This window comes from Gymnogyps californianus, chromosome 20 (genome assembly GCF_018139145.2).
Source record: "Gymnogyps californianus isolate 813 chromosome 20, ASM1813914v2, whole genome shotgun sequence".
NCBI classification, from domain to species: domain Eukaryota; kingdom Metazoa; phylum Chordata; class Aves; order Accipitriformes; family Cathartidae; genus Gymnogyps; species Gymnogyps californianus.
The window spans coordinates 12309189-12335887 of record NC_059490.1 but is presented as its reverse complement, the minus strand read 5'-3'; the positions used below and the strand labels follow the sequence as shown (position 1 = coordinate 12335887).

Below are 26699 nucleotides of genomic sequence, written 5' to 3'. Positions count from 1 at the left end.
CGCACCGGCGCCAGCCCCGCGTCCGCCACGCCGCTCCCGCCGGCGGGCCCGGAGCCCCCCCGGCCCAGCCCCGCAGCCGCCGAGCGGCACCGGGGGGGGGGGGGGGCTCCTCACCGGCCAGGAACGAGAGAACACCGGCGACAAACTCCCGCCTCACCTTTTCTCCTTGCTCTGCCTGCGGGATCGGTGCAGCAGCCCGATGAGCACCACGGCCGCCCGGATCCCCGCCCGCCGGGAGTGCATCCTGCCGCCCGGCCGGGACATCGCCGCTGCCGGCCCTCGCCGACCGAGCCCCGGCCCTCGCCGACCGAGCTCCGGCCCTCCCCGCGGCACCTGCGGGGGCGGCGGCGCCGCCGCGTCCGCGCCCGCCTCGTCCGCGCCGCCCTGCGCGCTCCCCGCCGCTCTCCGCGGAGCCGGCAGCGCGGCGATGTGCGCGGGCAGGGGCGGGCAGGGCTGCGAGCCCCGCGGGAAGCGGCTGCGGAACGGCGGCCGCTCTCTCCTTCCCCTCTTCCCTTCCTCCCCCCCCCCGCAGACCGTCAGCCCGGGCGCTGCCGGGGCGAGCCGGGCTCTGAGCGGCCGGGAGGAGCGGGGACCTCACTTTCTGCGGCGGAGCTCCAGTGCCAGCGCTGACGCTGCGGCACCCCGATGCCGAGGTTTTCGTGCAAACAGCCCGCGCCGTCACCCACAGAGCGGGTTCTTTAAAGGGGTGAAGTTACATTACAGCCCCTTTAAAATCGGAACGGAGGGAAGGATTTTTTTTTCCTGCCTTGCAAACGGGTTTTTTTTTCTGCCTTTTTCAGACATTAGCAAACCTTCCCCATACGGGACGGCTCTGAGCTGGGCCAAGCCGGGCGTCCGCCGTGCCTGTGCCAGGGATGAACATCCCTCCCCGCTGCAGAGCTGGAACCAGGCCTGGGAGCAGCACAAGCCCTCTGGCTTGCCTCTTACACGGGGGAGCTGGCACACAGCTTGTTCCAGGAAACATATATTTTAATTTTTTTTTTATTAAATAAAATGTAAATGATCTGCTTCACAACCTCAGCACCTTTCCCTGGAAGTCTTTGTTGCCATGGTGATAAAACACCCGGGTCTCTCTGCCCCCCCCCCCCCATCTCACCTTCCTCCTCTGCCAGTTTAATTTTCATGGGAATTAGACACAGGACTAGCTACAGCATTTTGAGCGTGTTCCTGGTTAGAGGGATGAAAACACAGTCCGTGCTGTAGGCATGTATGAGAACATGCAGGTGAAACTCCAGCCCTGCACAGGACAAACATCGGCATCTGCCCAAAACCCACCGGTGCTCCGCATCTTTGCGGCCAGCCTCAGAGAAGTCGTAATAATCCTACTACATCGTCCGGTCAAGCCCCTGAAAGCATTCCCCCGGCTGTACTTTAACCAGTCTGGCCTTAAAGCAGGGAGAGCACAACCTCCCGCTGGCAGCGGGGTGCAGGACCCCCGGAGCGGCTGTTCGGCAAATTGCCACAGCCGACAGCTCAGGGCTTTTCGGGGGACCCTGCCGCAAACAGGCAGCCTGTTGGGGGGGCACGCATGGGCTGCGGGGCCCACCACAGCCACCTCACCATGAGCATCCCACCCAAGTGGGGCTCCCCGCGCAGCAGCTCCTGGGGAAAGATGGGGAGAACGGCCCTCCCCGCTCCTCGCCCACTGGGAAGGCTGTCACGCATGGTGACATGGCCCGCGGTCTTGACAGGACACAGAGCACGAGCTGCCTGGAAACCCCCTGGCCAGGGCAGTCAATCATTAACAGCGTGTGGGGCTCTCCTGGCAAAGTCCGTAATAAATGTGTTTGATCGGGAGCAAACAGCTCGCAAAGGCCACAGCCCACATCTGGCATGGAGCAGCCCCTCTCGCTGCCTCATCCTGCCTGCCACCCCCCGCCTGTCACGCTTAAGGTGATCGACATAACCTTAGCTCTGGCCTTTTCTATCTAAATGTTTCAGCATGATCTCTGATCGGATGTATTCTTTAAATTCAACAAAAAAAAAAACCCATCATCACTGTAATCTCTTTATGCATTCTACTGTAAGTCAGATAAAAATACGCGCTATGTTATTTTTGTCAGCATGCCACATTAATTCACCCCAGAAGAACCTGACGGCAGCTCAGCCGTCACCACACCATCCATATTGACCTACACAGCACACGTGTAGCTCTTCAAAGAGTCAAGATCTAAACTTAAATCCAAGATTAGTATTTTCGTATTTCAGCAGATCTCAACGGGTCCCTGGGAAGGCTGAAGCAGCAGCAGGTCGCTCCAGCACAGTAATTCCAGCAGACGAGTGTTGAGGTCCCCACTCCCCCGCAAGGAAAAGCCCAACCCGTTCTCAAAACACCCCGAAACGCATTTCTGCCACCTCAGTACGACATCGGATGATGCCACACCGCGTGCGGTGGGTGAGGGAACGTGAGTGGGTAAGAGGAAAGAATTCTGTTAAACCTGGGTGCTACCTTCATCCTCACTGGCAGGGAAGAGCGCTTAACTCGCACTGCGAAGCCTTTTAATAAAGTTTTTGTTGGACCAACAAATCTCTTTGTTCTTGCAGAAAATACCTGGCTGCTTCCTTCCAAGCAGAAATCATCAGTCTGACAAATTTCTCAGGCATAGAGGGAAAAGAAAAAAAAAAAAGGAAATAAATTAGAACCCATTTCCATGCCAAATTATACCAATTCTCCAGCACCTCATTAGCTTCCAGTTAATGGAGGGGGAGGGGTTTTCATTTTAAACCTTTTACCTCTTGCATTAAACAGGCAGCTTCGAATTTCATTGAGTCTCTCTCTCTGGAGACATTTTCCACCCTCTCTCTTCCCCTTTTCCAGACAAGTTAAGTATTAATCTCCTCTTGTTTTATGCTGAAGTGGCTTTGTATTGATTTTTAAAGATGTTCAATTCTCTCATATTTGGAAATAGAGAATCACTTTAAGCAGACACACTCAGCCGTAGTTTCTTCTCCACCCAAATACGGCAAACGAGCCGGTGCTGTAATCAATTTCTTCCAGACTCCATTGCAGCTGATTTGTAGTTTATAGGATGAGGGCAAGATAATAAATCGTGAGGGGCTGGCGGGGCAGTGAAGGCTTGGGGTGGGAGCTTGGTACGTGGGCTGCAGCCATGCCATGCCATGCCATGCCATGCCATGCCCCTACCTCCTCCCTCGCACAGAGAAAGGGCTGCGAGGGAAATGCCGGAGCCCCCTTTGCTCCCCCTGCCCCAGCAAAAAGAAGCTCCCATCTGGTGATGGCAACTTCTTCCTAGGAGGCCAGGGACTTTCCTAGGAGGTCTGGATGCTCAGCCACTGGACGCACATGTGAAGGGGCACCAGGGACCTCCTGCTCCCGAGGACATCACTTGTGGCTGCGATGGGTCCCTGAAGAAGCTGCCCTGTATTCCTCATGTTCTGCTGTCTGATAAAAGGCTCCAGGACAGGCTGAGGCAGGATGCCAGGGATGCCAAGGGAGGCAGAGGAGGTGGCTGGGCCCGTGCATGTGAATGGCCCCTGCCTGCCTTCCCCAGCGCCTGCTGCTCTCCCCTCTCACACCCGGTGGGTCCCCCCTGCAAAGGGACGGCACACCGTGCACACAGGGACGATCTCGGCTTGCCAAAGGGAGGAGCCGGAGCAGGGCAGGCACGGCAGGCTGTGCGGCATGGCGAGCTGCACCGCATGGCCAGCGCGGGCACAGCAAGCTGCGTTGCACGGCCAGCCTTGGGTACGGTGCCGTGGGTCGCTGGGGCACCCCGACCCGGGAGCAGATCCAGGTCTCCTTGGCTCCTGCAGCGCATCGGCCGTGGCGTGCGTCCCCAGTTCAGCCTCTGCTCTCTCCAAGAGAAGATCCCATCAAACTGATCCCAGCAAGGGGCAAGTACTCTGCCCGCGTCCTTGTTGGCTAAAGAAACACCTCTGCAGTGCATCTCCCCAGCCCCATGCCTCGTCCCCCTGCTCCGCGGGGCCAGGGTGACTCCGGCCAACCTCCATTTCCCGCAGTGATGCCACCAGAGCATCGCTCTCCTGAAGCTTTGAGAGAGGGATGCCCTGTTGGGGCCAGCACCCACGAAAGCCCTCCGGCTGGTGTCTGCACAGATGTGTCAAAGGACGTCTCGTAAGACAGAAAGCTGCAGCTTGAGAGGCTTAGACTGGAAATCAGGAAAACCGAGGAGGTTGGGTCGGCCCTGGAAGAGGTCCCTGGAGGGGCTGCCCAGAGGCTTCCTGGGCTCGGAGGGAGCCACAGCCCGCTCTGCAATGGAGCCTGGACCAGAGACCACGAGCTCCCTCCCTCCCCCCACCAGCATTTCTGAGCTCCTCTGCATCTCCATCCTTCCTTTAAAAAATCGGTATTACCTCTGCAGTGACTAAATAACCTCCAAGTTAAGCAGCTGCCCCTGTTTTATGAAGAAATAAATATCTCTTTAAAAATGCTCTGACATTTTTGCTTCAGAGAAAACAGTTTTGCAGCTAACTAGGAAGCCGGGTCCCGAGGGGCTGGAGAGAGCTCACGGCAGGTTAGGACAATTACACGCCGTGATTAATAAATCACCTGGGTGGCTGGCTCATTTACGCAAAGCCTGGCATTTTCTTCTGGATGCTCTGCTAAGAAAGAAGGATCTGAAAATACTAGATTGTGACAAGATCAAGCCTTCATCCCCGATATTGCCGAATCTCCCACGAATAAGTTACGCTGTTTATGGAATAACTTTGGCTTTTGTGTTAATGCTGCAGTGAGATTAAATCCCCAGTCGGCGAGCAGCCCATCGACCTTCCCAAGCCGCTCACGGGCGCGTTCCCACCCGTGAAGGCCCCCGCGGCCCCATCGCTCACACCTGAGCAGCGGGCGCAGCCGGCCGAGCCCGGCTCCGATGACTCAGGGCTTCTCCGGCCAGAGCCGCGGCGCTGCCTCGTCAGACGGCGCAGGATAAGTCCCTGACGCCCTCTGCGCCTCCCTTTGCAGGAGATATTTCTGGTTCCCTCGCTCACGAGGGACAGAGCCAGAAATACACGAGCTATGCCAGGCATTTGCCACGGCTGGGCTGGAGGCAGGGCCAGCCTGTCCCCGCAGCGCCGTGGCAGCCGACGGGGCACCGAGAGCTCTGCCCAGGGACCCTTCCCCACCGCCCCAGGCACTCGCCCGGAGACCCCCATGGGTGCTTCCCCCCACCCGAGCGGGATGCAGATGGGTGCAGGCACCCATGCTGCCCAGGTGGGCGAGCCGGGATGGGGGGCAGCTGCGCCAGCGCCAGGGACCGGGAGCCAGAGAGGAACAAAAGGAGCTGAAGCAGCACGACCGAAAGACAAAAATAGTAACCAGCTCTCCGCAAAGGAGCGGTCACATTCAGATTTCCCGGGCACAGGAAGAAAAGGATTTGGGAGCTTGCAAAGTAGGGAGAAAGCGATTACAGCATTTCAAACGGTGCTGCAGGAAGAGGATAAGAGTGCATCCAGTTTTAAGAGAAGTATCACAAGAAATAGAGCTTTAGATTATGTTACATCCAGCCCTAAGTAATCTGATTAGAGATTTATTTTATGGCTTCAGTTAGAAAGACATAGAGGAAATGCCAAGAAAGCATGAAGCCGGCTCCTCCGTGCAGGCAATGTAGAGACAGAACACAGCAAGTTTTATCTCTCCTGAAACGGTGTGAGACGAGCGCGATACGCCACCAGCAACCTTAGCACCTTGTCAATTTAGAGCGATCGGAAGAGGGATTGATGTGTGCCAAGGCGCAGGGCAGACCCGGCTCCCCCGGCTCCCACCCCAGCACAGCCGGCAAGGCTTCCTCACCGTGCCGCAGTGCCCAAACCCTGGCAGCTCCCTGCACCCTGGTACTGTGGCTCCTGTACAGAAGTATGGGACTGATGTGCAAAAAGAAATTTATCTGCCTAGCTCGACCAGGAGCCAAGGCAACAGGCTTGTCCCCCGCCCAGAGCCCGTCCCCATCACAAGTGCACACAAGCATCGACCTTTTGCCCGACTTGGGGCTGAGCGTGGCCCGTGATGTTTCATCTCCCCCATGCAATTATCAGCCTTCCCAGGAAATAAGCAGGGAAAGCAATCAAAGCCGCAATGAAAGAACAAAAATTCATTACAAGCGAATGACCTCTCGCTGCAGAAGGAAGCCAAGGCTCAGCCAGGTATCGCCACCCATTAAAAACGAGCTGGCCCCTCACGAGAGTGGCAGCAGGGTCTGACGGTCAACAGCACTGCAGATACAGCGCCCGCAAGGGCTGGGAAGCAGCCAGGAGCCTGGATGAGCAGAGAGCAGCATGGGTGCATGTGGGCACCCATTCTGTGGTCAGAGAGGCTTAGAGAGAAGAGACTTCAGTATGTAAAGCGATCACAAAAGACGACCTAAAAATAATCAGGGGCTTAGCAGGCCCCAGACCCGACCCCGTTTTGGCTGCAGCCTCTGCACAAGCCACCGTTGTCCTAGAGGCGGGGCAGGGCTTTCGCTGCGTCTCCTGATGTCCCCTCGCTCTGTTTGCACAGCAACAGGGTGAGACAAGTGGGCAGCAGCACTGAAAGCACATCCCAGCACCTCAGAGCAGGCATAGGTATTAAAAAAACAAATTTTAAAAAAAACTATAAAAAGCCACAGCAAATGGGCCAAGCCCTCAAAGGACCACAGCATCCATGCCTCCCTATGGGGAACTGTGCTCCTGGCTCTTAGACATCCCGGCACCGGGCTGCTCCCCTGCCTTCATCAGCCTCTGCGAGACCAGAGGGTCTTGGGGCAAGTCCCCCTTGGCTGCAGGCCCCACATGGTGGGGGGCACGGCTTCCTCCAGTGGAATCCTGGTGCCCCGGGGTGGGCAGCCACGGACACCCCCTCTGCCAGCCCCCTTGCCTTCGGCACTCCTGGTCCACGCAGACATGGCAGGAACTGAGCCCCAAGTGCCCCCCTCTTCACTCCCAGCCTCCTGAGGAGGTCGTCTCCGGAGCCACGGCTGGTGCCTGGGACACCTGCATGCCCATGGCTCCCACGGCCACAGTCGGGGCAAGCACGGCGCTGCACCCTCCAGCCCCGGTTGCGGCAGGCAGCGGGGGTCCCTACGCCACAGGGTGGGCTCAGGCTTTACCCAGGCTGCCAGCGGGAGCCTGAAAATCCTCGGCTCCTGCTCTGGCCAATGCAGGTGGTCCTAAGGGCACGCTGCAGCCCTTATTGCTCCAGTTTATGAGCACCTCCAGAGAGAAACGTGAACAATTTTCCCACTATGGTGCCCCAGCATGAAACCAGGCAGTGACACGAGCACTGGAGCCGAGCTCCTTGGGCAGAGCCTGGACCGCAGCAGCGGTTCCTGCGGTACATGCCATGCTCAGCAGCCTCCCTGTCTCATCCCACTGGTGTGGAAACTGGCACTGTCAACACCGGCAGCACCCCCTGCCCGTCCCTGCCCACCCCAAAACCGCGCAGAACTCAGTCAGCAGAGCCCCCGCAGAACCTCGGCCGGCGGGCTGGCCGCAGCGGCTGCAGAGGCGGCTCCTCGGCCGTGCACAGTATGTTTCCACGCTGGCAGACACCCAGACTCGCACACAGACCCCCTGTGCCCTGTGGAGGAGAGCTAAGAAGCAATTTAAGCTTCAGTGAGAGGCAGGAAACACCACTCAATTAAGCCATGGGAGTGCAAATTGCTCCTTTCTGGGAACCGAGAGGCTCAGCCCTTCTGGATCCCCTGTTTGCCCTCTGTACTCTGCAGAGAAGAGCAAGACAAGCCCCTCGTCACATACGTTACCCAATGCGATCAGCTGTTTGCTGCTGCTGCTTGCAAACAGATCCCAGTCTTAGCAAGTTATGCAGCCTTTTCTGGGTGACCGGAGCAGGTGCCCAGGAGCGGCAGCTACGGAAGGTGCTGGCAGCACCTCCTCCCTGCACGCCTTGGACCGTCCCTGCTCACGGTCGTACAGTCTCCAGAGCATCACGATGCAATGGTTAATCACTGCAGAGTGCGCGGATGATGCCAAGCACCATGTCACTGCCGCTACGTTCGTGTTGTTAATCAGACTTTAAAATACACCTGAAACGGGCTGTTGTTTGTTAGAGCACTCAAACTGAGACAATAAGAACTGGTGGAAAACTCGGGATCAGGCGTGGCTGTATACGGGACAGGGTCTGAGGGCCAGCATGGAGCAGGCTGGAAGGGAGAGGGGTTTTGCCATCAAATCCAGCTGGACACTTCTGCACATGCTGTTACTAGCAGCCCTTTGACGCTGCTGTATATCGCAGTAGCATGCAGAGTACAGACTAAGATATCTCTGCATTAGCACAGTGATTAAAAAAATGAATTTGTATTGTCACACTGCAATTAAACTTTGAGCACAAAAGACTGACAGTGGATGTCATAGCGTGGCTATTTGTACCCCAGAAAGGCGACCCGTACCAGAGCACTGGTGACAGTACAGCCAGGCCACAGGACCTGCCCGCCATGCGATCGGCACGATGCCCCTTCCCTTCCCCTTCCGCTGAGCAGCCGAGAGAAGGAGGCAGCAAATATTTGCCTACTTAGCAGGGCTGGCGGGAGGTCAAACGAATGGCTATTTGCTCAAGCGCGAGAGCTGCTGGGATTTGCACCGCAGAGCGCGGGTCCTGTCTGTGTCCGCTCCACCAGCACCAGCCAGCGACGTTTCCCCCCCTCCCACCGTGCCCCCCACACCCATGGGCACCCATCCCTCGGCCCCCCTCACCCAGCACCCACTGGCACCAGAGCCAGGGACTCAGCCCCTGACAGCAGTGAGCAGCCACGCTCGCTCAGTGCCACGTCCTTCTCATCTTCCCTGACCAGCCTTCGAGATCGCAGCCTTTTAGTTAGATGAGCTGCAAATTTTCCACTCACTCATTTCCTCTGGTGGCCCCGCTCCCCGCAGCGAGCGGGCACGGCTGGACTGCGGGACGGGCACCATGAGGCACGCACCACAAAGTACGCACTGCACACCCGCCGGCCACGAGCTGGAAAAGCCAACCAGCCAACCCAAAGCTTAGCCCTTGGCACCCCAGCTCCTGCGGAGCACCAGGGATGCACCAGTCCCTCCTCCTGGCGACCAGGGCAGCAAAGCCCAACAAGACGTCCCCCCCCCCCAGCAATTAGCCCTGCTCCCGATGAAGCATCACCCAAGGCGCAGGTTCCACCTTTCCGGGGGCTCGTCAGCCGCGCGCAGCTGGCATTGTCGCCAGAGGAGCCGCAGCGGCCCATGGCAGTAACCAGAGCCTAGGAAGATTACCAAAATTATAACCGTGACTTGCAAAGAAAACCTTGCCAGCTGAGCCACGCCACGCAAACAAGGGCGAAGCTCTTCATCCGGGGCTACTGCAGTAACGCTTTCCAGATCAAACTCTCTGGGGTCAGACGGGAACGTTCAGTTCTCTGGTCTGTGTTCGGTATAAAACCGCCTCTGATAGTCCAGGAGGCTTAGACAGCTGGATCTGCTTTATGCAAGAAGATATACAGATATCTTTGTCTCTACATATCTACAGATATCTATCTACATGCATCTATATGTCTATCTACAGGTTCTCATGGTTTTATTTTTGGAACCATTTCTCCTTCAGCAGCCTCCAGAGAGACACAGCTTTGATAAGAAGCTCTTAGAAAGCACTTTCCCACCACACGCATCTGGGACTTCAAAACAAGAGTCGCGTTTTGGTGCCAAGCCCACCCTTCAGCACCGGCGAGCAGAGCAGAGCTGCGCTGGCCCTGGCTCCTCGGCACGTCACGGGGCCAACTAGCACGGGGCCAAAGCAGTTTTGCGGACAGGAAAACGGCAGCACAGGGAGATGAAGTGAGCTGCCGAAGGCCAGGCAGTGAATCAGTGGCAGAGAGGAGAAGGCAAGCGGGCGGGCAGGGAGCCCCGGGGCTCGGGTGCAGCGTCAGCCCCTGCCTGCTTTCCTCCCTTGAGTGACTGTATCATTTCTGATGGTTAAACACAGTACAAGGTAGTCATGCCTATGACAGCAGCAGAATTACATGGAAATTGTATTCCTGATACTTTGGGGTGTTTTTCCCTGTGAACGCAGGCTTTCTGAAGAGATGAGCTCTAAGATTTCAGCATTCAATTAAATTAGATCAAATCAGCAGAGGAAATAAGTCTTTATAGCATGAGCAGATCCTTTGAATTTTACTAGCAAATCAGTCAACTAAATGCCATCATTTATCATTAACATCACTAATAAAGCTAGATTCAGGATGCACAGCAAACTAACATCAGCCACACGCCCGACGCTTCCAGTGCCACCAGCACCCTCCTTAGCCCTTGGTCCTTCCCCAGCTCCCCGTGCAGAACAAAGACCATCCCTGAAGCCGTTACTCCAATCAATTGCCATCGGCATCCAGCCGGGAAGCTCAGGATTAGGCCCAAACTTTAACCTCAACCAAGCAATGCCCCTTCCCGAGGATGCTGCCAGGGATGCGGGAGCAGGGGGAAGACCCCAGGCAAGGAGGAGCAGGATGGGCTCGGGCAGAAGGCTCAGGCTCCCAGGGACTGCTCGCTGGAGCCCAGCCTTTCGGGGAGAGCGCCCTCCACCCTGCGCGGGCTCTTATCAGCTGTGGGCACGGGAACACCGGGAGAGGCGTGGGGCCAGCCGGTGCTGCTCCTCCTGCAGCAACAGGCGATGCTGATCCATGTCCCCGAGCCCAGCTGCTGCAGAAAGCCACCACTTCAGGCCCATGCCTACGAGAGCCGGTCTCGGACTAAACATCCCAAAGCATCCAGTGAGGGCATCGGATGCGGCACCGTGCCAGCAGTCCCACGCTGCACAGCCTAAAACCCAGGCACGGGTTTTGCTTAACTTGGCCGGGGCTGCCATGGCCCCTGGGGCACTGCCAGGCACGCCGGTGCTGTGCAGGGCTCCAGCGCAGGTGGGCGGCAGCTGTGGCTGGCACGGGCTGGGAGCAGGGTCCTCGCCTGGGCAGCGCGAGCAGAAAAGCCGGTGGCTGCAAATGCAGGTCCTCGTGGCAACGCTGAATATTCAGCTGGCTCGGGAGGGCTCGCTCCAGAGAAGCGCCGATCACATTATGTATAAGAGGAGCCCCAGGCAAGCGGAGTGCGCGCCTGGGCCTCTCTAATCCCGCTCAACGGGGCAGTGGCACCGCAGCCACTCTCTCTCCTGAGCCCCCTACCACCGCAGTTGCAGCACCCCTGGCCCAAGGAAAGGGTCAGGAGGGGCGAGTTAATCTAAAGACGTGATGGGGAGATGGCAGCCTGCTAGGACGACCAGCCTGGCACTGCTGCGGGCGTCTGTGGGAGCCCTGGAAAAATCTCATGCTGTTTCTGGGCCTTGATTTCCCCCGATGCTGGGGTGTTCTGGTGACAGGGAGGGATCATAGCTGCCTCTGCATGAATCCGTGCTGCGATGAGCTCCCCTGCCCCGCAGGAACAGCGCCAGCACCCGGGCAGCACCGCAGATGGGTGCCGCATAGGGAGAAACACTTTCTACCTCCAGAAGCCTCGGGGGGAGATCAGCCCTCGGCAGCTCCCCCAGGAGATGCCACCGTCTCGATTACCCGTCTCCCTCAGACACCTTGTTTGATGTGAGAGCGCTAAAAGACATATAATTTGTGGAGCTAAAACACAGGTATTATCTCAGTGACACATCCATACAATAGGGAATGTGCTGAAGTCAATCACATTCAGAAACGGGTTACTATTTCTCTACGGCTTTTTCCTTGCCTCTTGCTCCAGATCAAAAAGATAGAAAATGATGCAGTTGTTAGCTGGAAACCCGCCATCTTCCTCGTTAAATCACCTCGCGCTGTGCAACCTCATCAATGACTGAGAACAAGAGACCTGCATCAAGCGTGCCAGGGCTTTGGGAAGCAGAGGGTACAATGCTCGGGGCCAGGAGTTCTCGCTGGCAGCTGGTGCCCACACCCGCACACGAGGGAGGCTGGACAGAGGGGTACCTGCTCCGTACTGGCTCCACGTGCACGCTGCCCATGCTGCTATAGGGTCTCCGGGTGGTTGCTTGTCCTCTCTAGGAGGAGAAGTGCCTGCAGCAGCACGGGAGCGCCCTGGTCAAGGCAGCATCTTTTGTACGTACAGCCAGCAGCCACCGTGACCATGTCCAGCCGCAGCAGCGGTCGTGGGCAAGGGTACAAACACAGTCGAAAGGAAAACTCTCCTTTCCCAGCAGCCTGGGCTGCAGAGAGCCCGCGGGGGGACTGGCATCTCAGATGAAAGGACATGACTTACATGTCCCGTTTCTGTCTTTCCCTGAGCACTGGCACTCTCAGGGAGCGGACACAGACCCTCGGTCTGATCCTGTACTTCTTACTGTCACGTTCTCATTCTCCTGCCTGCCAGCACACCTCCCTGTCCTTGAGCTTAATGTGCAAGCAAAGAGCAAATTGCTCGGCTAACACAGTTGAACTGGGTTTTTGGAGCTCCAATGAAGACCTGATGGAAACCCTGCCCTGCTTCCGAGCCCCTGGTGCAGCCAGGATGGCACGTTATCACCCCCACGTGAACATAGAGCTCTGTGTTCCAAACTGGAGAGGATTAGCACCAAATTGCTTGCAGAATGAAGGAGCTGTCGCAGCCCCTGGCATGACACCGGTAACATTTGAGAGAAATGAGACAGGACGGTGTCTGAAAGGAGTGACCTTTGAGTCTTCACAGGGACTTCATAATGTAGCTCTGACCTATTCAAGTACCTGTCAAGCCTCTACACATCTCTTCTGGGTGGGAGTCTGAGATGAGCCAGGTTTTTACAACAGGCTTTGGAAGACGCGAGGTCCTCGAATATCGTACGGGTCCAACGCCGACGCTGGTATTTGCTAACCAAGTGCAAAAACAGTATCACGAGCCCCACTGGAAAAAAAACACCGGAGATGGAGACGGCCGTTTCCAGACAGCAACCACGGGCCCTGCCAGCACCAAACCTTCCCGTGGCACGGGAGTGCTGCCAGGCAGCTCCCGGGCACCAGGCGCAGCGCCAGCAGCTGCCCGTCCCTGCCGCATCGCGGGGCTCACCGGCGCCGGTTGCCGTCGGGAGGCCGGGACCCTGCTGACTAGAAGGAAAAGCAACAGCCGGCGGGAGCGGTACAGTAATTAACAAAATTATCATCAGGAACAAACCACAGGCTTTGGCACAGTGCCTGCGCTCCCGCGCCAGCGCTCACTGCCCTGCTCTGGGCTCCTCGGCTCAGCAGAGCCGGGGCCGCTCGCGCTCCCCAAATCGCACCCATCCCAGCGACAAGCGGACGCACGGCCATGGCCGAGGGGAGGCCAGCGGGCGCACCAAGCAGGGTAAAAGCCCTTCCGAACCTCCGGCACTCGCCAGCAGCCGGGGACCCTGCCCCGGGTGAGCCCCGTGGCAGCCCTGGCTGCACCCCTTGGCTCCCGCAGACAACCCCATCCTCCTGCACACCCGCATCTTGGGGAGCGCGCACCCGCAGGCAGACGGTGTCTCTGTCCCGCCAGCCGTTAAGGCTCCCTCCCGCCATCACAACAATATTTGCTTTTAGAAGGCTGTTATTCTTCCGAGCGGCCGCCTTTCGATTGTCTGCAAACAGCTTCTATTTTGACAGGCTATAAACATGGCAGGAGGAAAGATATATAAACCAGCACAGTTTATTAGTTCTGAAACAAGAGCTAAAAATAGATCCACGTGGGGTTGCTAAGTTCTCTGGGCAGATGTAATTGTGGATAATCTAGCTTTAAATATGCAGAGACTGTTTTGACAGCAACAACAACATTTTAACATATGGGACTGGGTAGCACACACGAGCAGAACGTGCCGCTGCGCCACCTCCAACGTCACCGGGAAGCAGCATTTGCATCGCCGGATCCCAGCCCACCGCCTCCGGTCTATAGCTGGGGTTTCTGCAGTAATAAACCCCCAAACAAACCCAAATATCTACAGCAAGCCACTGAGAGGAAAGTGCCTAGCCAAATACCAAGGGAAGTCTCCCAGGGCGGGAGCACCAGCGGAGCTGTGCCAGTACCTACCCACCCAGGAATTTTATATAGACAAGGCTTACCAGATTAAACGGCTGAAACACCCCAAGTCCTCAAAGCTGGCAGCACCTTTCTCCTCCTGGGAAAGCCTCCTCTGTCCCAGGCAGGCTTTGAAACATGCTGCAAGGATGCTGCGCAGGCGTGGGGCCGGGTGTCTCTGGGGGCAGCCGGGGCAATAACCGCCCTTCCACGAAGAGGGAAGTGCTCCCGCCTGCTCGCCGGAGATAGGGGGGAGACGTTGGGACTGGCTAGATTTTGTAAATCCCCAGCCAGCCCTGGGACTGGCCGAGGCAGGACTGACTGTGCCTCTGCCGCTGCTGACCTCCCGGGGCGAGCACCCCCGGCTGGGCTGCACCCCGCTCCCTGCTGCTCCCTGACCACACGTCCTCTGGCCACCATCTCCGGTGCGTCCTTGTTCGTCACCTCCTGACCACAGCAGTACCGCCCGTGCGAGGGTCTTTTGCAGCACAACACACAGTGACCGGCCATGCGATGCTGCTCACAGGGGACCCTCGGTCCAGCACCTGCCCCAGCACCACTGGGAGCTGATGAGCAAAGACCGGCCCTTCCAGCTCGTCCTTCTCCCACCAGTGCCCCGGGGCTGGTGCTGCACCGCTGCCCGTTCTGGCCGGCGCAGCGGGTACCAAGCAGTAGTGGCAGCCCCGGGGCTCCAAACGCTCCCTTCTTTGCAACATGGAGGGTCAGTGCCCCCAGCCCCAGGGTGGCTCCTGGGGCCCTGCCCCATCCTCACTGCTGTGGCGATGAGGACAAGGGGGGCACTGGCCTCCGCCGAGCTGTGTCTCTGCCCGACCAGAGCTCACCAAAGCTCCTCAGACCCTTCTTGATTTTTCTTCTTAAAATTATACAGTGCCTCAGCAAAAAGAGCAGCTCTTGTACCCATTGAAAGTCATTTCTGTCCATAAAGAAAATAGGATATCATTAAGGCGCCCATCTCCCAGGTTATTTTTCCCCTCTAGAAAATAGATATGATTTTTGGGGGTGGTTCTGCACTTGAACGTGGTGTTAATGGGATGTCGCGCTGTTTGAGCTCTACCAGCCACTGCCCCCGGCCCGGCAAATCGCGCTGGCACAGCCACAATGTCCAAACCCTGGTGCTGCGTCAGCCCTCCGCAGGGAGAACCCCTTTCCCTTCACCCTCAAGCATGCCGGAGGGCAAGGGGCAGAGGCAGACACCACCTGCCCTGGCACTCGCCCTGCTTGGGTTTATCTTTAGTCACAAAAGAGAGACACCAAAAAACCACCACTAAAAGAAAAGAAACCCCAAAATCCATTTCTGTCCTGACTAAGGACATCAGGTGTAACCCCCAGCATCACCTACTGTGGCCATCCCAAGCCCACGGGCAGAAGGGCAGCGCTGCCCATCAGCAGCACCCACTCACAGCCCCAACGAGCACGCGGCTCTGGCAGCGGGGGCTCAGCAGCAGCAAAGGGCATTTTGGGGACACAAGGGGTGTCTCTGCACCCCTGGGCCATCCCCGGGCAGGGCAGGGCAGGGCAGAGCCCCGGTGCAGCACCCGCGCGGGACGGGACTGTCCCTATCTCAGCCCAGCAGCCAGCGTTGCTGCGAGGGCAAAGCCCAGATTTCACAGAAGTGGCCGGGGCTGGGATGGGCCCTTCCCGAGGCGGCGGGACCCGCTCAGCCCGGCTCTGCGGTGACTGAGGCGCCAGCACCGCAGCCAAGCTCCAGCCAGGCTCAGTGAGCAGCCCTGCGCCCACCCGCCTGGCACCGGGACTCACCACAGCCCCGGCTGGGCAATGGCACAGTGCTGACCTGCTCATCCATGGGCCACCAGACCCTAAACTGGCAACAAACACACAGCTGACAAACTAATTTCTTTGCATAAAAAGCAAATAAAGCGGCAGCAGTGAGAGCTGGCTGATGATTCACTCAAGCCCCCAGACATGCTGCCCTACTTTCACCCCAGTTTCGCTGGTTTTACATTCCTCCTTTTAAATTACTGACTCCCACCTTTGCTTCCTCATGCTGAAGACCTCCAGCCTGGAGATGCACAGGCGGTGCATGCCGGGATGCGGGGACCAGCAGCATTGCTCACCGCTGCGAGGGTCCCCAGGGTGCAGCGCTGGGCAGGACCCCCCCGGCAGGAGCAGAGGCAAAGCCAGTGCCAGGTCCCTGCTCCCCTCGAGGGCACCGAGCACTGCCCCATCCCCTGCAGCCCCCCGCTCATCGCTCACACCAGGGCCCAGAGGGGCGACCACCGCAGAGCGACTCACGGCGTGAACTGGGTGACAGGACTCGCAGCAGCCTGGTCACTAACAGACAGAAACCCCCTTGAAGGTGGGGAGAGCCACCCCCGTACGGCCACGCAGCAGCAGGACCCCCCGCCCGGGCTCCCCTCGCTTTTACCCACTCACAGCGGGAACAAGCAGCAGCGAAAAGCCGAGCGCTCGTGTGCTGATTGCCGGCACGCCTGGGAAGAGGCTTCAGCCGGGGAAGCACCGGCGGGCACTGGGGGGACGGGCAGGAGCCCCGGCCGAGCACCTGCGGGCTGTAGCCGGGTTGGGAAGGAGCCTCCGAAAGGCCGCGGACTGCAGCGACCAGCTGCCTCTCCTGCTTGTTTGCGTCTGCACTGCAAATAAAGGAGGACTTGGAAATGCTTTCACACACGCCCATCTCCTCCTCCCAGAAGAGGAGGATCGAATCGTACCGCCTGGGTCTGGATACATGCCCGAACCTGGTCAGAGTGGAGCTTTTTTTTTTTAAAAAAAAAGAAAAACAAAAACAACCAAACAAACCACCAAAACATCACTGAATGAGTGAAGGACTGGAATCTGCATCCCTCGCAGCCAAAGCCCGGGGCAGCTCCAGCCACCCGCCAGCCCTTTGCACCAGGAGCCCGGGGGGGGGCAGGTGCTTCGCCTCCCCCCCAGCACCCAGCCTCCTGCCAGGCAGAGCTGTCACCTCGGGTCTGCGTGAGGGCAGCGCTGACATTTATCTGTGCAGCCCCCGGATCCCCCAGCGTTGGCGAGGGCTGGCCCAAACACACAGGAGGCGGCTCTGAGGCAGCAGACGGCGAGCGGCGACGGCGGCAGCCAGCGCCCGCGGCAGCAACAGGGACCTGTCACCGTCCTGGCCAGGCGCCTGCAGCCTCCCTGGCGCTCACGAGGGACTTTGTCCCAGCAGGGACCCGGGCACGAGACCTGCCGCCAACACAAGGACTCATTTTGCCTGGGATGCCGTGTCCGGCCACGTGCCTCCAAGCTGCCACCACCGCCTTGCACGCCCACGGTGCAACAGGAATCTCCCGGGAGAGGAGGCAGAGCAGCGGCTTCGCTGGGGAAACGTTAAATGAGGTAAACCGGGTTTACACCATCATTTTGAAGGGACTGTACCATTTCAGGGGGCCCTCTGCCTCCTCGCCCCTCGGGAACCCACCCGACCCCTGCGAGGGGACTGCTGGTTCGTGACCCATCACGGACGGTTTAAGTTTCCAGCAAAACTTTACAAAAAATCAGGGTGAGATTAGAGTCAGGGGACCGAGAAAGAAAGCTTAGGAAAAGCTCAGAAGAATTTGCTGTGATTAGATGAGCCACATGCACATCAATAAAAATTAATATAACTGACAACAGCAACATCAGAAAGGGAGAGGCATCACTCCAGGGCGAGAAGAGCGTCCGAGGCGGCGGGGCGATGCATATTAAACAACCTTCACCTCAGCTGGGTGCCCAATTAATGCTCACCCGCACAGACCCATTTAGAGACTCTGCCCAGCACTCGGCTGGGAGCCTGGGCCGGCCCAGATCTCATTTTGCCCCTCCAGCCCCTGCACTGATTTTAACTGATTTTAAAGTTTGCTCAGAGTCCCAGGGCATCCTTCACACACCGGCCCCGTACGCTCAGTTCTTCTTTTGCATTTCTGCACCAGAGCCAAGATAACTGTCTCCCCTGGCACGCCGGCTGGGATGGGGGTCACTGCGGGAGGTTTCACCCGGCAGCCCCGGAGACAAGCAGTTATGAATCAAATGAAAGAGCAAGCCTGCCCACCTCCCCTCTTCGCTGCAGCCGGCTGCTTTGTGGTAGTTTTGATAGCGTTTTCTTTGCAGTGTAACGCATATGCTACTACAGCTAGAGTATAATTGCAAAACATATATTTGCATGCAATTATCCATTTTAAAAGGTGGTAATAAAGCCAAAGGAATTTACTTAGACACAATCTGCTCTCCAGACCTTGTCCTCACAGGACCCAAGCACAAACCTCCAAGATTACTGCAACAGTCAGTGCAGCTACTGCCAAGAAGCTAAAATCATTCCCACGTCTTCCCATTAATATTTGATGGGCCAGAGCTGAGTTAAAGAGCCTCAAGCCTGGACACAGCTTGTTTTGCGAAGGTCAAGTAAATCTTTCATCTCTTCCCACCTTTATCTTCCACCACTGTTCCCATCGTCAGATGGGCATCACATGCTCTTTCGTGTGAATTTTAGCTGTACACACACTGCCTCTCGGTAATTGGTGTACAAGGCTCCTCTGTTCCACAGAGACATGATTATTTCATTGCTATTTTTGCTTTGTAAGGCTAAAGCAAGAGGTGACTCTTTGCCTAAAGGAGGGACTTTTTTTATTGATTTTTTTTTTTTTTTTAAATACTCCATGGTTTCTCAGTACATCCCACTGGTGATACCAAAGAGAAAATAACCAGCGCGCAGAGGGCTGAGGAGCCACCAGCAGGCAAAGGGCTGGCTAACCTCCTGCGCGGACATCACCCGACCAGTTCATTCCCAAGAAATCCAGCTGGACAGAGGAGGAAGGTCCCCACCGGTTCACCCCCATCAGAGGAAGGTCCCCACGGCTTCGTCCCCATCGCACCGTCCCACCTCCGGCGTCCCCAGTACAAGGATTTCCCGAGGCAGAGGGGGCTCAGGGGTCCCTGCCTGGCCCCCTGGGACCCCTGCACTTGCTGTGCTGCCCGGGGTTCGTGCAGGGCGGTTGTGAGAAGCAAACAAACTCACTAGGCAAGCGCATCTGGCTGGGGCCGATTTTTGATATGCAAAGATCCTTTGACAGGCTGATGTCTTCCTCCAGGGTGACCTCCCCGCTCAGGAACTGGGTTTAGCTGCCGTCTGGCTCAGCTCTTCCCTTCCCTGGCAGCATGACCTGACCTCAAACTCCACCATGTTTTACAAGCTCTGCACGAAGCCGTGCCCCAAGGAGCACTAAGGGCACCACAAGAACACCCCGCGATCCTGGGGATGCTGCTAGCTTTCTGCAGAGCCTTGACGTGACACAAGGAAACACCAGCACCAAGCCAAGGTTTGGAGGGCTGCTTCTGGACATGATGCCCCTTTTGCCAGCCTGGGGAGTTCAGCTGCTCCCAGCACTTTCCCATGAAGCAGGTAAGGAATAAAAAAAGAAAAAAAACCACCAAAAAAACTTAGCAGAAAAACAGGGATTGCGATGGAATTGGTCCACGTCAAAATCCTGGGTCTGCCCATGCCAAGTCCCGTTTACGTGCACAAGTGCCTCGGTCTCCATCTCACAGCACCCTGGGGCTGGCCCCGGTCCCAGCGGCTCTCAGCAGCCCCTGCCCCTCTCCCAGCACCCGAGCCTGCAGTGCCAGCTCCTGCTGCCACCCCTAGGGACATGCACCCCCCAAAACCAGCAAGCAGAGTATTTCCAAGTCCTCTCCCAGACTCTCCATCCCCCATACACTGCCTTTGGGTGCTTTGCAAGGCTTCCCAAGAGCAGCCCCCAGCCACGCGAGGTGGGAGCGTGGCTGAGCTCTCCAGAGCAGCCCACGGCTCTGTGTGGCAGCCAGAAACTCAGCTCCCTCCTGCCCCAGAACTGTGGTTTTCAGAGCCAAGGATGGCCCGCTGCCAGCTGCACATTTAATCCCGAAGCGGTGGGACCGGGCGCACAAGTTGCCCCCCGGAGAGCCGACACTTCCAGGCTCTTCTGCCCTGGCAGGGCATGGGCACAGCTCCCAGAGGCAGAGCCAGACCCAAACTCACCAGAGCTTCCTGGGCATTTCGGAGGCCAAGCAGCAAACGTGGCCGTTCAGCAGCAGCCGCCCGGGGATGCTGGGTCCTCTGCAGCACCTTCCCTGCCTGAGTGCAGCCCCGGTACCTCCCCGCGGTGCCCGTCACCGAACAGGGCCAGCCGAGCCCCCGACCACGATGCCAGGGCTCTCCATCCATCACAACTCCTCGACACTCCCACTCCCGCAACGTCTACTCATTCTCTCCAGTTCCGAGTCCCTCAGACATATTCATGGTTACCATAGGAACTAATGAAACCCAAATTAAAAAAGAAAAAGGAGAGACAGACAGAGGGAAAACTGCTTTGATGCGCTAGTGCCACCTGCGTGCGCGAGTTTATCACGACGAACAAGAGCAGCAGGCAGGGGAGCAGCCCGCAGCCCGGCATCACGCTCGGGCCCTCCCGCTGCCGCGCTCGGTCTCACCAAATACCGACGATGCGCAGGACCCGGCCTTCGCTCTCGCCCCTGAGAGCCCGCTGGGACGCGCAGCCCACCGCTCCCCTCCGCCATGCTCCCCCGGGACGGAGGGGCTCCACGCTGCCCCAGCAAACAGCCCTCGCCCCGGGCACGAGGGGCCGGCTCAGGCGGGGGCTCCTGCAGCCCCCCAGCCACGCTGGGACCCCCTCTGCAGCCGAAAGCTCGGGGCCGCATCCACCACCACGCGCTATTCCTCCCCTGCCAGGTTTCCGCACGTCAATGTTGATGTTTGCAGCATGCACAAGGCTCCGTGAAGTGCTCCTTGGCTTGCAGAAAGCAGCTTGTCTTTTTGTTAACAACTTATACAGTGAAAGAAAATTGCCTACGCCTGGTATCTTAGCCAGAAGGCTGCAGCAATAATAAGAGGGCGTTAGAAAACCAAAAAAAAATTATTTTTTTTTTTTTAATTTTAAAAGCTTTTACAAATATCTAATGTGGCTCTGGCTGGGCCCCAATTACAGAACCATTTAATGAAGCAATCTGTCCACAAACCAGAAGTGTTATGAGGCTGTGGGAAGCATTAGCTGCGAATAGCGGCGATAAAACAACTCCAGTGGATGCTCATCAAGCGCCGTGAGCAAACCCCCTCCTCCGGCCGGGGCAGGAGGGAGACAGAAACGTGGCCCCAGACCCTCACCCCTGCCCGAGCAGGAGCGCAGCAGTGTGCCCCACGACACCGGCACAGCACTCCAAGCGCGGCACTAATTGCCTGGCATGGTAGGGAAAGGAGGTTAAATGGTATTTTTGCAGCAGAATTGCTGCACGGGCCCTGGAAAAAAATCAGGGCATGGCGTACGGCAGCGTACAAGGAGCAGTTAAATCCTTCTCAGCTCCACGGGAAAAGGAAAGTCTACTGAGATTTCCCTCCACTCCCAAAAGTGGTAAACATTGATTTAAACTTCTCATTAGTTCAGCAAAAACCTGAGCAATGAGCGTAGCAACAGCATTTCTGTTGTGCTATTTACAATGGGCATTTGCAGGCTCATTCAGGCAGCAGGTTCCCCGAAGGCTTTCTGTATACTTTTCCATTAATGAATAATTTGCACAAGTAATGATTATAGAGGGAAACCGCACGAGCCGTTACCCATACACATTACCCTGAGCTCAAGGGAGGCTTGGCCAGAATATTTCTCTATCAGCACACGGCTATGCTGATAGCACCGGAGCCGCGCGTGCGCTTGCAATGGAAAACCCCGACTTGGGAAGCTTATCCAGAAACCAGGGAGAGGGGAGGATGTGCTGCGGTGGGAGGGAAGGGATCGATTCCCCCGGTCGCGCAGCCGGGAGGACGAGGGCTGGTGGGAACAGGAGGCAACTCCCAGACAGCGGCGAGTGCCGGGAGAACAGTGGGCATCGGTGCCACCATTCCCAGCCCTTTCTCGCTTGCTCTTCTCCATCCAGCTGATGACACTTCCCAGCAGGAGTGGTGATCCCGCACGCCTCACTCCATTACAGAGCAGGATCTGGCCCAGCAGCCGCCTTGCCAGGAGCCACACAGCCCACGCCACCAGCTTTCAGCAAGTCTATGGCAAACCCGAGATGGACCCACCAAGCAACACCCTCCTGGGCCCCAAGAGCATCTTCACCCCTTCCAGAGCAATGCCCAGAGCCCCCCAACAGCATGGGAGCAGGAGCTGGGTAACAAGCACAGGCACCCGCTATCCCACTGACACCCACCCCCTTTCCAGACTGCAAGATTCAAAACCAAAATAAACCAAGTCCAGACCTCACTGAATTTACAGCCAGAAGCTCGGTGGCAGCCTGTCCTGCCGATTCCCAACCCCATCCCTCCCAAGGCAGAGCTGGTGCCCCGTGAATTGCACCGTGCGTGCCTTCACCCACTGATCATACAGCGATTGTGTCGCTGCATTTATTATAACCACCCAGTGCCTGAATCACCTTGGACTTGACAGGAGAACAAGCCGTGTGACACGCACAAACACATCGCCAGGAATGGGTAGATACTGCACAGAGCTGGAACCGGGAAGACAGCCCAGCTAACAAGCAAGCATCCTCCACGCACAAAGCCATCTCTCAGCACTGCGTATCTCACAGCGAAATCACTTTATGCAAGAGAAGAGCGCGGGTACTCACTTGATCTTCAGGCTGGCGAGCATCGTCTTGTCGATCCTGGGGAGAAAGCAGAGGAGCGCATTACTGTGGGCGCAGATGGGAGGGCTGTCCCTCCTCCCGGCTCCGGTACCAGAGGCTGCTGGCAAACCCGGCCCCAGCGTGTCCTTCGGAGGTGCCATCGGTCTGGCTGACACGATGATCACCACAGAAAGACTTGACCAGAAAACAAAGTCAGCTGAAATTTAACCCAAAGTGAAGCCTGGCGGCAAGTAAAACAAAATCCCCCCAGTTATCTCCTGGTGGCAACCAGTGGAGAACTGTTGCCTCCTCATCCAAAATGCCAGTGATGAACTGGGCACCAGACGAGGACTTTATCCATGTCCCAGCTCTCTCCAAAGCACTGGTTCCCATCTCCCACAAAACATGTATTTAAAGACAACAGACCCGTGACAGACCCGACATGCCGGGAAGATCACACCAAACCCTGCAAACTCGACCCTGCAGCGTTACGACAAGACCAGTCCAACGGGGAAGGAATAAGGATACAGCAAGGTGCAGGATTTTCATACCTGCCTGGCTGCTGCCTCGCTGCGTGAGCTCAGGCTCATCCTTGCACCAGGGCACCAGCCGCTGACTTGCCCTTTTATTTACCCCCTTACTTGCCCGCAGCCACTGCGGGCACCTGCACACACGCTGAGAGCCCCAGACGGAGGGAATGCAGAGCAGCCCCATCGCTCCCAGCCCGAGCCCCAGTCGCTTCACTTATTTATTTGGCACCGTTAATAAGTGCCTATCTTCACAGAATCATTGTGGTTAAAGTCATATTAATATTAATTAATGCAAATCATAGTAATGTCTCAAAATGCAAAATTATGTCTTTTGGCAGTCATTGCAAATGCTCTGTTATCTGCCACATGGAATTAATTCCACATCTCAAAAAAAAACCCCAAATACCAAAATAAACACCAAAAAAACCCTCCCAAACCCCACTTGTTTTGCACCGCGATCGCAGAGGACACGGCAAGGCTGCAGAAATGCAGTTTCCCCTCTACTCGCAGCTTTACCTCCCTCCGCTCCCAGGCTGAACTTCTCTGTCACGAGGAGGCTGCACCCACGGGTGACGCAGTGGGGCCAGATCCCTGGCACGCCGTGCCCCAGGCTGAGCCGGGCAGGCACTGGGGCAGACACGGCAGGAACCCCACATGGGGTGCCCCTGCTCCCCATGGGCAAGGGCGAAGCCACCCTGCACACCCCAGCTCAACCCCGGCGCCTCCTGCCCACCCCGCCTGCGTGCACCACAACCCTTCCCTGCATCCCTCTCTTGCTCAGACCGACATTGCACGCACAAAACCCCAAGGCCACGGGAGCTTCGTTCCAGGCATCTCCCCAAATATCAGCTCCCGTGCTCCGCTCCCAGAGAGCCGGCACGCTACTGCTCCTAAAAATAGACCCAGGGCACCCGCTATTGTCACTTAATACTTAACAAGCCTGTCCACAGACCTTGTTGATCATTAAATCAAGTTGAACATTAAAGCGTGCTGGTGTAAATAGCTGTTGCCAAAGTCGGTGGCAGATACAAATGACCCACGGGGACAGTGGGTGGCTGGGGCAGCTCCTGCAGGACCTGCGCCGGAGCGGGGAGCTGCACCGAGCGGCTTCATCCAGAAGAGCAGGAAGAAAAATCAGTTGCCGTTATTTGGCCTCTTGGACAGAAAAAAAAAAAAAAACGCAACAACAACAACAAAAAAAAAGAAAACCCGAAACACACAAGAAAGAAAACCCTCTGCTGGGGAAACCGCAGTTGCAATATGACTAAGTTACAAGAGCCGCTTCGTCAGGCCCTGCCCTGCGCCCCGTCCCGAGGTGGGGTGAAGTGAAACACCCACGCCCCACTCCAGCCTCCTCCCTGCACACCCCGGCACAGCCCTGGCGCTCCCCGAGCCCCGGCAGCACCAGCAAAGGGGGTGTCTCCCCCCGCTGCTGCCAAGAGCAGCGCCCGGGGGAAAGGAGCAGCCGACACCAGCTGGGTGCCCACGGCCCGGGAGGAGAGGGGACGAGGCTGGCACCCGCTTCGGTCACTGGGGCCCCGGCGAGCTGGGAAGGGGGTGCGGGCAGGGGCTGGGCAGGGCTGGGGTGGCAGCTCCCGGGGCTGCACACACCACGGCTTCGCATCGCCCGCGACGTGCATCCCTACGTCCAAGAGCGGCAACACCGTGTCTGCCGCCCCAGGACGAGCACGCTCCTCCTGGGTCCTCGCTGGCAGCAGATGCAGCCGGTAGGCAGAAAAAAAAAAAACAAACCAAACCCAATTTACACTCCAGCGGAGGGCTGGAAACAGCGATTGCAGCTACAGGCAGCGGCGGCTGGGTGTGCCCGGCCACCCCACGTGCGGTCCCCACAGGAAGGGTGGGTCGGCCGCGGGCCCGGGCAGCCGTGAGAAGCTGCAGATGCAGGTACAGGGCTGCGGCAGGTCCCTTCCTTTCCCATAAACACCCGGGGAAGCGTTTTCCTGGCTGCACAGGGTGCTTTCCGGGCAACGCACGGCTGCGAGGGGTGTCTTCCCCAGGGGCCCTCGGGAAGTTGTGCACCGACCCCACTCGGGAGCTCCCCCCCCTCAGAGCAGGGAGAACAGGGCTCCCCGCCGTACTCCGAGGCTGTCTTTCTCACTGTGCAGACACGGATGCTGATATTTAAAGGAAAACCTGCGCCCTGCTTCCCGCCAGCCCGGACTGCGACAGCGGCACAGCCCTCTAACAGCCAGCAGACCACATTTTCCTGTGTGACTCCCCGGCTCATGGTTATTTTTTCCCTGCAACTGCCAAAGCGCAGAAGGAAAACAACTGAGCAAAGCCCAGATGGCCCCGAACGCCGCTGCAAAGGAGGGTAACGGCTCCGCTCCATCGCAGCGGGAAGCTGTCAACAGCAGCAGCTCCCGGGATGCACCCGGCATGGTCGGGGCCCCAGAGCCACCACTCCCAACAGCAGCTGCGGGGCAAAGCTGCCCAAGAGCTACGATTTCTCTCTCCCACAAAATGAGCCCGCATCTCACAAAACTTATTTGTACAGAAGTTTATCGGAGTGCTTCCTTCCCATTTTTACATAAAGAAAAAAAGCCCAGCTGAGACAAAACGCTTGGCTTCAGTAAAGTGTGCGCTTCCATTCCCAGGAGACTTTGCCGAAACCCTCAACAAGTTCGCTGCCCTCCCACAGCCCTCTCAGTTACTCAGCATTTCCCCCAGCAGCTCTCAAGCCGCTCCAAGCCCACCGGCACAAGCGCTCCTCCCAAAGCCCCCGGGGGTCCCTCCTGCCCAGCCCCAGCCCCTGCAGCCCCCGCGGCCCGGGGAGGGGAAGGCAGAGCAACCCTCTGCCCCGGTGCCAAACAGCCAAAATCATTGCAAAATCGCCGATTCAGCCATCCGTTCCCACGGCCGGATCACAATCACACAGCACAGCTTGGAACGGGCATAAAATACCTTAGAGAGAGGGAAACTGGAGGAGGGACAGAGGGAGAACAGTGCCATTTTCTTAAACTATTTCCCTACAGATCAACACATCTCAGAGGGAAGGGGCACGAGAAGCAAACAGTCCTGCTGAACCCAGGGTGCAGGTGGCAGCCGTGGCGCTCTGCCGAGGACAGACGGAGCAGGGACGACTCGGGGAGGCACCAATGGCACCGGGAACCTGCCATGGATCAGGTGGGACCTCGCCACACATGCCACAAGCTGCCAAAGGTGGCTGTAAGCATCGCTGCCCGGCCGGAGGAGAGGCAGGCAGTAGGTCCTCAGCAGCAAGAGAAAAGAGTGGGGGAAGAGCCACAGGACGCTCTTGCAGGTGACATGCCCATGGGAGCCCACCACGAGCCCCCAGTGAGGTTCCCCTCACTGCTTGGCACCCGCAGGGATCACGAGGGGCTTCGCCGGGGCACAGCAGCACCCGCCTGCTGAAGCTGAGCTGGGCTTCCCCACGGGCACGGGGGGGGAAGGAGGTCCTTCCTGACTCCCACACGCTCCTGTTGGCGTGGGGCAGTGGGAAGGGCTCTGCTGCGAGGGCACCACGCCGCAGCACCGTGGTGCTTCCTCCTTTGAAGACGCAGAGGGAAGAAAAGCTCCTCCTGCGGCACCGCGCTCCCGGTAGCAAAGCAGGGATAGAAAGGAAAGGCACCCACCAGCCGTAGCCGC

The 26699-nt window shown here is 57.8% G+C and overlaps 1 protein-coding gene across 2 annotated transcripts in view; it reads right to left on the bottom strand.

Moving 5' to 3' along the window:
* The window catches only part of RAP1GAP2 (RAP1 GTPase activating protein 2), an 80048-nt gene that overhangs the window by 36913 nt on the left and 16436 nt on the right, over nucleotides 1-26699 (bottom strand). For both annotated transcript variants that reach the window (XM_050908762.1, XM_050908763.1), the window contains one exon: nucleotides 22543-22578. In XM_050908762.1, coding sequence (XP_050764719.1) covers nucleotides 22543-22578 — 36 coding nt within the window. The remainder of the gene's footprint in view (nucleotides 1-22542; nucleotides 22579-26699) is intronic.